The sequence below is a fragment of the Triticum dicoccoides genome, chromosome 1B (genome assembly GCF_002162155.2).
Source record: "Triticum dicoccoides isolate Atlit2015 ecotype Zavitan chromosome 1B, WEW_v2.0, whole genome shotgun sequence".
NCBI classification, from domain to species: Eukaryota; Viridiplantae; Streptophyta; class Magnoliopsida; order Poales; family Poaceae; genus Triticum; species Triticum dicoccoides.
Genome location: NC_041381.1, coordinates 424,515,209 through 424,529,257, shown reverse-complemented (window position 1 = coordinate 424,529,257; position 14,049 = coordinate 424,515,209). Strand labels below are relative to the sequence as shown.

At 44.6% G+C, this 14,049-nt stretch overlaps 1 protein-coding gene and 1 non-coding gene across 2 annotated transcripts; both read right to left on the bottom strand.

Moving 5' to 3' along the window:
* Positions 1 to 7,351: 7,351 nt before the first annotated feature.
* On the bottom strand, positions 7,352 to 7,432 carry TRNAL-AAG. Its single transcript has one exon. It is a non-coding gene; the product is annotated as a tRNA-Leu (tRNA).
* A 1,478-nt stretch (positions 7,433 to 8,910) lies between these two features.
* LOC119338952 (AP-3 complex subunit delta-like) lies at positions 8,911 to 12,653 on the bottom strand. The gene is made up of 2 exons (XM_037611157.1): positions 9,795 to 12,653; positions 8,911 to 9,006 (listed from the first exon to the last, which is right to left on the bottom strand). Exon 1 carries the CDS (start codon positions 12,586 to 12,588, stop codon positions 9,817 to 9,819), a length of 2,772 nt encoding a protein of 923 aa, XP_037467054.1. The 5' UTR covers positions 12,589 to 12,653; the 3' UTR covers positions 8,911 to 9,006; positions 9,795 to 9,816.
* Between the last annotated feature and the right edge of the window lie 1,396 nt (positions 12,654 to 14,049).

The following is a 14,049-nucleotide window of genomic DNA, read 5'->3' as shown; positions in this document are numbered from 1 at the left end:
TGAGGGACTGCATTCCAATGATCAGGCTAAACACCTATCTCACTATAGCAGTCAAGCCTATTATTGCTTCCTATGGCTCTTGGAGTGATCAATATGGTTTTAGGAAGAAGTCTGTGACTTTCAATATCACTGTTTCTGAAAATGAGGGTATTCTGAAGGTTATCTCTGCTTCCAAATTCACCAGTCAGTTTGGGACATCTTCTGTGTGTATTGAGGACATCTCTGAGGGCTCTCATTGGGAGCTAAATCACTCTCATGCAATGATCACGAGTGCTGGTAATGATGGCCAGCTTGAAGAGCTCCAGGACACACCTGAACCCAACTCTTCTGTCACTCCAGACCCTGAGCTATTGGCTACTTCTGTTATGGTTAGTGCACCACCCTGCTTTGCAAGTCTTGCGATCATAGAGACCCAGCATACTGCACTGTCTGAACCTCCAATGTTCACTGAACCTGAAGCACATAATGCACATGTTGTTGATAACTCTGTGGATTTGGTGATTACATCAGTTGTTGATAACCGCAAGGGGAAGAATCATATGCCTACTTCCTCTGTTTCTCTTCGTCAGAGCGCCAGGTCCAACAAGTACAATGGTTTTAAAATCCCTACCATAACTGACACCAAGCCACGAGCCTCCAAGATGAAACCTAGGATCAATCCGTCAGCTAAATCTTCAGTGGTTATTACTGAAATTGAAGACAATACTGAAGTTCCACCTCCGACGCCCATTGCCACGATCCAGCTAGTTGGAACAGTCAAATGTGACATCCCCGCAGTGGAGCTCTCTGAAGCTGCTATCAATGAAGATAAGGAAGACACTTCTTCCTCCTCGTCCAGTGCTTAAGCTTTGTCACTTATTTTATAGTACTTTTGGTTAATTGGAACGTTATTTGTTGGAACTTACGTGGCTTAAATTCTGAAGAAAAACAACTCGCTTTGTTTAATGCCATCACCTCTAGTGGATGCATTGTTATATGCCTGCAGGAAACTAAGAAGCAAGAATTTGATAATAACTTTATTAAGTCTTGCTGCCCACGCCGTTTTGATAAGTTCGAATTTATTCTTTCTTGTGGTGCCTCGGGTGGAATTGCCACTATCTGGAACAGCTCCATTTTTACGGCCACCGTATTAGCCTCCAAGGATTTTGCTCTGGTTATTCGTTTTCAATCCACACAATCGGCACAGCACTGGACCCTAGTGAATGTCTATGGCCCTTGTCAAGGTGAGGAACGCAGGAATTTCATTCAATGGCTTCTTGATATGAATATCCCCCACAATGAAGACTGTCTCCTTTTGGGTGATTTTAATTTCATTTGCGGCCCAGATAACCATAATAAACCTAGTGGGAATTTTGGGGACATGATCACATTTAATGACTTCATTCACACCCAGAGTTTAGTGGAACTTTCAATCAAAGGTCGAGCTTATACTTGGAGCAATATGCGGGTAGACCCCCTCCTAGAACAAATTGATTGGTTTTTTACGAGCACTAACTGGACCTCATCTTACCCTAAAACCCTAGTTAAACCCTAGGCCGACCGGTCTCAGATCACATTCCTTGTGTCGTCTGCATTGAGACCACCAGCCCCCGGTCTAAGATTTTCAGATTTGAATCTTATTGGGTACACCATCCTGGTTTCCTGGAAACGGTCAGTAAATCTTGGTCCAAACTAGTATGTTCTCACAACATGGCTACTGTTCTATCTAGAAAGTTTAAACTGCTGAGACATGATCTTAAGAGCTGGAGCAAAGGAATTTCCAAACTTTCAACTGCTATTGAAAACTCTAATAGAGCTCTAGTTGGACTTGATGAACTCGAAAATAAAAGGTGCCTTACCATACCTGAAGCCAACTTTCGTTGAATACTCAAAAACCACATTCTACGACTTCTTGCTTATCAGAAAGAATATTGGAGGAAACGATGCACTATCCGTTGGGTCAAGTTTGGTGATGAGCAACCAATTTTTTTCAAGCAATGGCTTCAGAAAGATATAGAAGAAACAATATTGCATCACTTACCACTGATGATGGTTACTGTGTGGAAGATCATGCAGGGAAGGAGTCGGTTATTTTTCAAGCCTTCAAAAAGCGGCTTGGCTCATCTGCACAACATGAAATGAAGTTTTATTTAGCTAGAATTATCAAAAGGATAGAGGATCTAGATCAACTCGCAGTGCCATTTACTCATAAAGAAATCGATGATGTGATCAAATATATGTCTGTTGACAGAGCTCCGGGACCGGATGGTTTTACTGGTCATTTCCTCAAAACTTGTTGGCACGTGATTAAAGAGGACTTCTACAAGCTATGCAATCAATTCCATGATGGAAATCTGAACCTCGAAAACATCAATGAGGGTTTCATTACCTTGGTACCAAAAATTAATGCACCCACTTCAGTCAATGACTTCAGGCCCATCACCCTACTTAACTGTTGTCTCAAGATAATCACAAAGTTACTTGCCAATAGACTACAAAGAATCATCTTAAAGGTAGTGCATCATAATCAATATGGGTTTCTGAAAGGTTGATCTATCCAAGATTGTCTGGCATGGGCGTTCGAGTACATCTATCAATGTCAAGCTTCAAAAAACCAATAGTCCTCCTTAAGCTTGACTTTGCCAAGGCATTTGACACAATTGAACATGATGCCATGTTAGATATAATGAAGCACATGGGATTTAGCGATAAATGGCTACACTGAATCAAGGCTATTCTATCATCTGGCAAATCTTCAATTCTGATCAACGGTGTACCAGGGCGACAGTTTCATTGCAAAAGTGGAGTTCGACAAGGTGACCCGTTATCTCCATCGATTTTTGTGCTGGCAGCAGACCTACTTCAAGCTGTAATCAATGATGCTTTTGCTCAAGGTGCAATTCAGCTCCCTTTCCCATGCGACACTCAAAAAGACTACCCTGTCATCCAATATGCCAACCACACAATACTGGTCCTTCCTTCTTGTGAAGCACATGCAACAACGATCAAGCAAATCTTGTCTGATTATGCCACATCCATTGGACTGAAAATCAATTTTCACAAATCAACTCTTATCCCAATGAACTGTGATGATTCTCTTAGTAACAATATCGCCCAAATCTTCGGTTGCATGATTGGCAAAATGCCGTTCACCTATCTTCGGCTGCCTTTGGGATCAACAAGGCCCTCAGTCCAAGATCTAATGCCAATGGTATGTAAAGTGGAAAGATGTCTTACAGCTACCCTCAATATGATTTCTTATGGAGCAAAACTCTCACTTCTTAATTCAGTGATCACATCGTTGACAATATTTGCTCTATGCACACTCAAACTACCTATAAGTATAATTGAGATGTTAGACAAGATAAGACGGAAATGTTTGTGGACCAAAAAGACAGAACAAGGAGAATCATGTAACTCTTTGGCTGCTTGGAGCATGATTTGCAAGCCAAATAAATGTGGTGGGATGAGCATTTTAGATCTCTGAACACACAGTGATGCCTTGCTGCTTAAATACTTACACAAGTTCTATAATCATTTGGATCTACCTTGGGTGGAATTAATCTGGAACACATACTATACCACGAAAATACCACATGCAACTAATGCATGCGGTTCCTTCTGGTGGAGAGACATCACAAAACTCATGCCCATCTACAGAGGCATAACCAAGGTCACCATCCAGGATGGACACAACACATTGCTTTGGAAAGATCTATGGATGGATGAGGTTCTTGCTAACAGCTATCCCAGGGTCTTCTCTTTCACCAAGAATGAAGATATATCAGTTCAAGCCTTCTTAACGGCTGAAACACTGGGGGAAACGTTCCAGCTTCCCCTATCAAAACGAGCACATGCATAACTGCTAGGACTACAACAAATGATGGCACCCATCAACTTGATCCAAGGGGATGACAAATGGACATGTATTTGGGGCAAAGGAGACTACACAGCCAAACAATACTACTCGCACTACTTCAGAGAGATCAGTGCCCACCAATCTTACAAATAGCTTTGGAAATCCAAGGTAACCATGAAAATCAAAGTGTTTGGATGGCTTCTTCTATCAGACAGGCTCAACACAAGAAATATGCTCAAGAGGAGACATTACAACATTGGAGATAACTACACATGCCTTCTATGTGACTCACCTACCGAGGAAACTTTGGAACATATCTTCACCTGCCCATTTAGCCAAGAATGTTGGTCACACCTTAACATCGGCTGGATAACACAAGGAACAAGACTCCAATGGATAGAAAAGGCAAAATCTACATGGAATAGGCCAATGTTCATGGATATTTTTTTACAGGCTGCACGGAGCATATGGAAAGAGAGGAACAACAAGCACTTCAGAGGGATCATACCCTCAAAAACCTCCTGGCTGGCTCGGTTGAGAGAAGACCTCTCCCTATTTTATATAGGGTGGGAGAAAAACACAACCCCTTTCTGACCTCTTTTGTTTCTAGTCTCTAGCATCCTTTCTTAGTTCTTTCTGTCTCCTTTTTATCACACCCCCTCCCCCCAATTCCTTCATGGCAATGGATGTAAGGTTATGACTTTGTAAGACCTTTTTGATACTATAATTAATACATACAGTAGGAGCCTCTCCTACTATTTCAAGTGGCTCTAGCCATTCTTGAGCTCACATGTGACCATGCCAGGTTATGGTTTGTGCCCCCTGACGACGACTTTGTCAAGTTTAAAACGGACGCATCAATAAGATCAGACATGTGCATGGAGGCTAGAGGGGTGTCTCGTTCCGCTACATGGTGCAAACCTCGTGATGGGGTCGCAAACTCGATGATTGATGAAGCTTTGGCTCTTCGTGATGGCGTCCTGCTTGCTAAGATCAGAGGTTTTAGAGATGTTATCATGGAGATAGACTGCTTGGAGGTTGTGCACCTTTGGAATTTTCGCCACAACTCGCATTCGGTTGTGACTCCGCTTATACTAGAAATAGGGGACTTATCTTTGAATCTTAGTTCTTTCACTAGTGAGCATGTTCCTAGCTCCTCCAACTCCCTGTCCCACCTCTGTGCCAAATGAGCTTGTTCGTTGGAGATGACTGAGAATTGGTTTGAGTCTATACCTCCTTTCCTAGCCAGCAACCTGATGGCTGACTATTCCCAGTATTCTACGCAAAATAAAAAATAGTACAATGGAATTCATTTTCAGATGCAGCGTGTTTCCTAAGTACGTTATGGAGTGGATCATTGCCTCTCTACTAAACCATCAACATGTATGTGAGGTGCCCAACCATCAACATGGATATGACGTGCCCAACGGCACTAGCTATTCTCGTGTTATCTCTAGCCGCCTCCTATCTAAAACAAATAGCTTAGGGTTCCTCTGCCGGCGCCACCACCGCTGCCGATCCGCCTCATCTTCGGTGGCCTTATGGCCATGAGGGCGCGGTGGATTCCGATCTTTGCCGGTGGAAGGGGCTCAGTTTTAGATGCGTTCTTTGAGTTTTGTTACGGTTTGTGTCCTACTCAGGAAGGCCAGATGACGGTAGCTATCTAAAAATAAAATAAGGTTCTTCCCGCCTAGCCCTCGTTTCGGTGGTGCATCTAGCATCGTCGATGGGCGTGTGGAGATATGTCTCTGGCGGATCTGTCTTCGGTTGATTTGCTCAGACCTGGTCATTGTTTGTTGTTTGTCCAGGTGTTTTTTGGTTAGATCCTTCTCATCTAAGCCACTCTTCATCGGCGGCAGTTGTCGTTCTGTCGCGCTGTCCGACTTTCCGACTGTCTGCTATAATAAGTTTTTCCTGCTCTGGCAAATGAGGTGCAATGACGGTGGCGCGCCTTCGGGTCATTTAGTGCTTATAGTCGTCTACAGGTATGGATGTAACTTTTGTTATATTTTTCTTGTGTTCATTGTACTGCCATGATCGAAAATGAATAGATTGAAAGTTTTCCCGCAAAAAACAAAACTAGCTGTACAGATGAAAAAAAGCTTTTTATCCATATTGTTTGCACGTGAATCTCGCTAGAATTGAAACATAAGGACAGAAGTTAAAAGAAAAACAAGAAATATAGTTGACCAGAGTGGGATTAGATAGAAAAAAGTTCATCATCCATATTGTTTGCACGTGAATCCAGCTAGAATTGGAACGTAAGAACAGAAGCTAAAAGAAAAAACAGTTGAAAAAAAACTTAGGGTTCCTCTGCCGGCGCCACCATCGCTGCCGATCCGCCTCATCTTCGGTGGCCTTATGGCTATGAGGGCGCGGTGGATTCCGATCTTTGCTGGTGGAAGGGGCTCAGTTTTAGATGCGTTCTTTGAGTTTTGTTACGGTTTGTATCCTACTCAGGAAGGCGAGATGACGGTAGCTATCTAAAAATAAAATAATATTCTCCCCGCCTAGCCCTCGTTCCGGTGGTGCATCTAGCATCGTCGATGGGCGTGTGGAGGTATGTCTCTGGCGGATCTGTCTTCGGTTGATTTGCTCAGACCTGGTCATCGTTCGTTGTTTGTCCAGGTGTTTTTTGGTTAGATCCTTCTCATCTAAGCTACTCTTCATCGGCGGCAGTTGTCGTTCTGTCGCGCTGTCCGACTTCTCGACTGTCTGCTATAATAAGTTTTGCCTGCTCTGGCAAATGAGGTGCAATGACGGCGGCGCGCCTTCGGGTCATTTAGTTCTTATAGTCGTCTACAGATATGGATGTAACTTTTGTTATATTTTTCGTGTGTTCATTGTACTGCCATGATCGAAAATGAATAGATTGAAAGTTTTCCCGCAAAAAACAGAACTAGCTATACAGATGAAAAAAAGCTTTTTATCCATATTGTTTGCACGTGAATCTCGCTAGAATTGAAACATAAGGACAGAAGTTAAAAGAAAAACAAGAAATATAGTTGACCAGAGTGGGATTAGATAGAAAAAAGTTCATCATCCATATTGTTTGCACGTGAATCCAGCTAGAATTGGAACGTAAGAACAGAAGCTAAAAGAAAAAACAGGTGAAAAAAAGCTTTTTATCCATATTGTTTGCACGTGAATCTCGCTAGAATTGAAACATAAGGACAGAAGTTAAAAGAAAAACAAGAAATATAGTTGACCAGAGTGGGATTACATAGAAAAAAGTTCATCATCCATATTGTTTGCACGTGAATCCAGCTAGAATTGGAACGTAAGAACAGAAGCTAAAAGAAAAAACAGGTGAAAAAAAGCTTTTTATCCATATTGTTTGCACGTGAATCTGGCTAGAATTGAAACATAAGGACAGAAGTTAAAAGAAAAACAAGAAATATAGTTGACCAGGGTGGGATTACATAGAAAAAAGTTCATCATCCATATTGTTTGCACGTGAATCCAGCTAGAATTGGAACGTAAGAACAGAAGCTAAAAGAAAAAACGGTTGTGTGACCAGAGTGGGATTTGAACCCACGCCCTTTCGGACCAGAGCCTTAATCTGGCGCCTTAGACCAACTCGGCCATCTGATCACAGTGGCACTTATTTGATAGCATCTTATATAGTCGCTCCGTCCCGAATTACTTGCGTACTACTGTAACATGTATTAAACATACTACTAACATAAGTATTGCCCATGATTGTTGTGCACTTTCACGGCCCCGTTTGCTTGAATTGATCCATACGATCTTTTTCTTCTTCCTTATTCTAGGAAAGGCATGCATGGATCCGCTGTTCGCGTGCAAATCTAGCTAACACCGTGCGTGGGGATCATCGTTCCATTGCTGTATAACAATCTTATGCCTCGTGCTTGTACGCGTGTAATGTACTGCCCTCTTCGACAGCGCTCAGAGCTTGGCATACCGGACATCCATGGCGCGTTGTCTGTTGGCATTCAGCTGGACCGGTGCTTGCCCATGTGTTCCGATCGATATAAAAGAAGTGCTTCCGCAGCTGCAGCCATGACCCATCACGCGAAAGCCCTTTGGCAGAGCGCGATCAGGTGAAGTCCCGTGAGGCCATGCCCTTCATTCTCCTGCACGGCCGGCGTCCTTCAGCAGTTTTTTTTAGAAAACATAAGCAAACTGTACCAAGTCCCCAAGCCTGCAAATTGGTTGCGTCTCGCATCATTCGTTAGAGACAGTCGCAGGCTCGCCGGGGGAGAGGGTATTGCGAGCGAAATTGCACAAAGCCGTTCAGCTCTATTCTACGCTCTCCGTTCCTAAATACTCCCTCCGTTCCAAATTACTTGTCGCACATATGGATGTATCTAGATGTATTTTAGTTCTAGATACATCCATTTCAGCAACAAGTAATTTGGAACGGAGGGAGTATTTGTCTTTTTAGAATTTCAAATGGATTACCACATACGGATGTATATAGACATATTTTAGAGTGTAGATCCACTCACTTTGCTCCGTATGTAGTCACTTGTTGAAATCTCTAGAAAGATAAATATTTAGGAACGGAGGGAGTAGAAAATTAGGTTCTATGATCAAGAAAAAGAGTACCTATAATCACGTGAAAAGCGTGGATGCTTATGCAGAGGCAGGGACAGGATTCGAACCTGCAGTCTTGGCCATGAGCCTGATAAGTCGACCAATTCCTCGGGGCGGGGAGGGGGGCATGGAACTATTTAAGTGCTTGCCAATGAAAAATATAAGAAAAAAGAAAATGCGCAAAAAGTGAACAACACATCAACGTATTCTTTTTCGACCCAAGGGCCTCCCTGCCCCAATTTTCATTTCCATGAAAACTGAACAACAACCAAGTCCCACATCAAGATACCCATTCTGTCAGGTGGCACAAGCCACACAGACTGACCTCGCAAGCTCCAAACCATCATACAGCTACACTCAGCCTCGAGAACCAAAACACCACAGGAGCCAACTAAATTCTCGAAGACCTCAAACAGAACAAAACAGAGCTCAGTCCTAGAGTACCACCAAAAACCCACCAAGTTCACAGCCACCTTGCAACATTTGACTTACCATAGGCTGCCACCCTTTTCGACGATGGAAGATTTCAACCGCTACTAGCTGAAGCTTTTTTGCCCCTTGTCGTTGCACCTTTTGCAGGTTTCCCGAAAGGTCAGCCAGCAAAAATCCTGAGAAACTACACTGCTGTAGGATCAAAAGGGAACTTTTTGTTGAAATGCGCAGCATTTCTTGCTTTCAGATTGCCCACAGCACAACAAAAATTAGCTGTGTGTCCTTACCATCGAAGGCTAACACATACTTACAAAGATCATTTACTGTCTCTACTCGAAAATCAATACCAAAACACACATTTCACTACAATCCAGAACTCCAGATATATCTAGCAATAGAACGCTGCAGAAATAGAGGGTCTATAGCTTATTTCTCCTCACAAAACAAACACCTATCACTTCCCACTCCACATCTTTTATCTAAGACGTCTCTAGTCAAAATACTCCTTTTAAACATCAACCACACAAAAAAAAGAACTTTGATTTTCACGGGCACTTTCATGTACCACATTTTCTTAAATGGGCATCTAGTTTAACTAGCCTCTGGGATAGTATACAAAGACCTAACAGAAAATTTACCAGAAGAGGTTAACATCCATGTACGCCAACCACAAAACAAACATCTATCACCTCCCACTCCACATCTTTTATCTAAGACGTCTCTAGTCAAAATACTCTTTTTAAACACCAACCACACACACAAAAAAAGAACTTTGATTTTCACTGGCACTTTCATGTACCACATTTTCTTAAATGGGCATCTAGTTTAACTAGCCTCTGGGATAGTATACAAAGACCTAACAGAAAATTTACCAGAAGAGGTTAACATCCATGTACACCTATGTTCTTCCTCATTCAAATGAACATTACAACACATCAACTTGTATTTCGTAATTGTGACTTACCAAGCAAAAAAAATCTCGGCAGCTACAGAAGGAAATCTTGAACAACCGGAGCTTGAGGTGCAACATCAGGCTGAGTACTAGGTCTTTCTCTGTGCGTATGTTTTCCTTGACGATGCCCACTCCTAGAAGAGGTTCTATGCTTTCTCGGCTCTTTCTTATCACTGTCAGGAGGTATTGTGCTCTTCTCTTTAGTAAGATCGTGTTGCTTACTTGTCCTAGAACTTGAAGTAGAAAGGCTTCCAGTATCAGCATATATGTTCTGTATCCATTGAGAACTAGATTCGCCAGTGTCCATTTTTTTGCCCATGACTTCTGACTTATCTGCAGCCTTTAGAATATTTGCACTAGTCATCATAGAACTTAGGAAATCTTCGCCATCCAATTTCACTACTTTTGGTCTGGACCTCATGGCCTTCAATTTTTTCCCAGCAGATACAGGCTGGACAGTCTCGGATTTATCCTCCATGGCACTTGCATTCTCAGCGGAAAGAAGAGGATCATTGGCACGAGGGTAGCTATTTGCGTCATCCTCAGCTTTTCCTGTTGGGAGATAGTATATCCCGTGCCGTTTACGGTGCTCAAAAAGAGAAGATGAATCAACTGACACTACTGCAGGCTCATCTCTAGTCTCTACAGAATGACAGTTGCGAGAGATAAAAGAGATTGAAGTTGACAGAATAGTGTCATCTTCACTTAAAATGTCAGCAAGTTCAGACAGATTTTCATGCAAGACAAGATCCTCAGGAAGGGAAATTTTCTTCTGGGCATTCACAGAAACAGGCCTTAATTCCTGAGAGAATACTTTTTGCATACTATTAATAAGCTCCACGACCCGGTTATGCTTGTTATGATCACTGACCTTCCTTTCCTTCAACTCCCAGATCTCTCTTAACAAATGGACAAAACCAATCAGGTTGCGTGCCCTCTCCAGGACCTCAACTTCCTTGGACTCAACAAGTGGCCCAACCGTTGTTTCAATCAAGTTAATCATGTAAACTATTGATTTGTTTGAAAAGGGGTCATTTTTAGCTGTGCCTGGCATAATGATTTGTTCTTCAGCAGGTTGAGTTTCAGACTTGCTTCCCCTACTAACAGTTTGATCAACAGCTAACTCATCAAACACTAGATCCGATTCCTTGTTTGAATCATTCGAACTCTCTACATATAAATTGCAACAGAAGGTGACCACTTTAAGTACTGCCTGGATGTACACAGCTCTCACTGACATTGGCAAGAGGCTAGTCCTTGGCTGTGACAGTGCCTCAACAAGCTCAACAGGATCCTTGCTACAATCAATATACTCACCAGAGACCCATGCAGCAGCAGAAAGAACAGAGCATAGGAGATTGTTCCCAAGCAAAGCAGGATCAATTAAGAGAGATCGAGCTGAACGGACAAGCTCTGGCCGTGCATCATGCACCCTAAGTCCCACATCAACAAGCTGGCGACCAATCTCATCCCCCTGCGCACAGTGCAAGCTCCTAGCCATATCTGCGAGTAGTGAGATATACCAATCAAAATCTGACACCAGCTCATATACATTGCGCCCACATGCTGCTAGGACGGCCCCAAGAATATCATTTGCAAACTCTGGGTCTGACCTTGCGGCATGACTGACCAGCATGCCAGCAATATCCATGACATTGTTTTCATCAACCATTCCCATCATAAGGTGCAATGCCTCCCTACGGATGTTTGAGTCAGCATCACCCAGTGACAGGGCAATCACATCACGACTCTCATTGACAGTTGATGCATATGCTGGGCCAAGCATACCAAGTGCCAAGAGGCCAAGATAGCGCAGGTTAGGATCATCAGAAGCAGCAAGGAATTCCTTGACTTTCCCAATGGCAAGGCTCACTGCGGCACCATGCGCCGGTAGTGCAGTTAGCACCGTGCGGACACACTCGAATGTCAGTGACATGGCTGAAGAACGAGTGAGGAGCTGGCAGACTGGATCAACAATCCGTGCGGCTAGACGTGACTCCAGAGGAGCCAGCCTAGCAAATATCTTGAGCACCTTGATGAGCGCCCAGTTGGAGCGGGATGTGGTTAGCAGATTGTAAAGGTCAGGCGCGAGAGGCAGGAATGGGGCCACATCAGCCGGCGGCGCCGACAGCTCACAGAAGGCGGATGCAGCCGCAGTTGACGCCCGTGGGTCGGACGAAGCAAGACATGCAGCCAGTGGCTTGAAGAGGACCGGCACACCAGTAGACGGGGAGGCGGCTATGATGCGCGCTGCGGCAGCGATAGCGCGTGGGCTGCCACGGGACAGGTGGGGCACGAGGTCGTGCGCGAGGTGGACGGCGAGGTCGGGCGCGGCGGCTGCGGCGGGGGAGGCAAGGAGCTGGAGCGCGAGGGCGCATACGTGGTGGGAGGCGGCGGCGGAGGTGGAAGGAGAGAGGTCCTTGTGGATCTGGTGGGTGGCGAGCGGGAGGAGGGAGAGCGAGGCGGGGTGGAGCGACAGCGAGGCGGCGAGATAGGCGAGGCGCTTGTGTGGGAGGTGCGGCGAGGCGAGGAGCTCGATGGCGGGGAACGCGTGCGGGTGGGAGACGACGGGGACGAAGTGGAGGGAGGAGAGGTAGGTGAACTTCTGGAGCGCGACGGCCTTGGTTGCCGCGTCCGGGGCGCGGATCTCACGGTGGATCTCGGAGAGGGCGCGGCCAACGGCCAACGACTCGCCGGCGGCTGAAGGGTCGGCGCGGAGGGACTTGACGAGATCGTCCAGCGAGCGCTGGAAGAGGGTGTCCACCAGTGACGGCGCCGTCGACGGGGCCGACGGGGCGGAAGCCATCACAGAGGTGGGAGAGTGGTTGCCTGGTGGATCTGTCCTCTGTGCGTCCGCGCAGGTTAGGTCGATCTCATTGCAACGATGAGGGCCTAGTTAGAATAGCAAAATAGCCACCATGAGTCAAATCTAGTAATTCCTATCTAAATTATACTCCATACCATAAAGATTAATTTTAGACTTAGTACAACGCCCAAACTGCAATAACCACTAAGCTTGCTAGTACTACTATTAATCTTTTACTATAATTTGCTAGGAGTATCAAATTGAGTACCAAATTAAACGATAGATGCGATAAGATTTTAGGGAGGTCACCGGCCTTGAAAATAAACTTTCAAAAACCTTCTTTGACACCCACAATGACCTTAATCTTGATAGCATAAGGCAAAGCATGTCTTTCTTCCTTTCCCATGTAATATTTTTGGGCTTCCTCTATCTGAAGGATCAACTTTCAACACTTTGATGGTAAAATTACTGAAAATTTACTTTCTTGAACGAGAAAGCACTTCATCGCAACAGGTCACACGACGTTGGTCAAGGCGGTTCATGGGCATACCGACCTCCATCGACATACCGACTGAGGTCTTGCAATTTATGGACAAGATAAGGAGGGACTCACTAGGGACATACTTCAATAAAGTCTTCGGTGTCAAAATAAATCGAGAGATCATCTTTCATCCCACCATTCTTGGCTGGTTGGGAGTGCTTAACCTCAAAATGTTCGTCCTCGCTTTACAGCTCTGTTGGCCCTGGGTTGAATGGATGGAGTGGACTTGGTTGTTTCATGTCCCAGGTTCAACTAAGCAATGAACTGGATCATGTTACGACACATCCATGAATTCTTTTAACACTGGTGATTCACGTCCCAACTTCAACTCCACACTAACCAAGCTGCAACACCATCCCGTGGAAGATGACGACCTTCGGGCGCTACTCTGTGGACTCTACTTATTGTGCCCTATTCATCGGGGCAACCGCCACCATCTTCAAGACCACCATCTAGAAAATTTGGGCTCCTCCCAAATGTAAGTTATTCGCTTGGCTCGTCATTCAAAATCGATCTCAGAAGGCGGATCATCTTTGCCAAGTGTGGATGGCCTAATTATTGGATTTGCTCTTTGTGCACTAGAACTCTGAAAATTGTGGGGCATTTTCCTTCCCAATGTCGTTTCTCGATCCGGATTTGGAATATGATGAAGGATTGGCTTGTTATCTTTAGCTCATACCGAGCTCTTGGCATAGGTTCAACGGCGTCAAAACTTGGTGAATAGACATAATGCACGGTGGGCACACTAGACAATTGTTGTAACCTCTCCTTCATAAACATCGCAATAGCGTTGGAAAAAGTGTTTTATTTACCTCAAGATTAGTTGATGCGGAGCATCCTACGTTCATCCCCATGTACACTATGACGACTCCCCAAGACCCAAGAGGACATAAGACGCAGTGGCGGAGCCAAGGGGGGAC

What these genes read in the sequence shown, in the direction of transcription:
- LOC119338952 (XM_037611157.1), bottom strand. Translation starts at nt 12,588, where the DNA reads ATGGCTTCCGCCCCGTCGGCCCCGTCGACGGCGCCGTCACTGGTGGAC.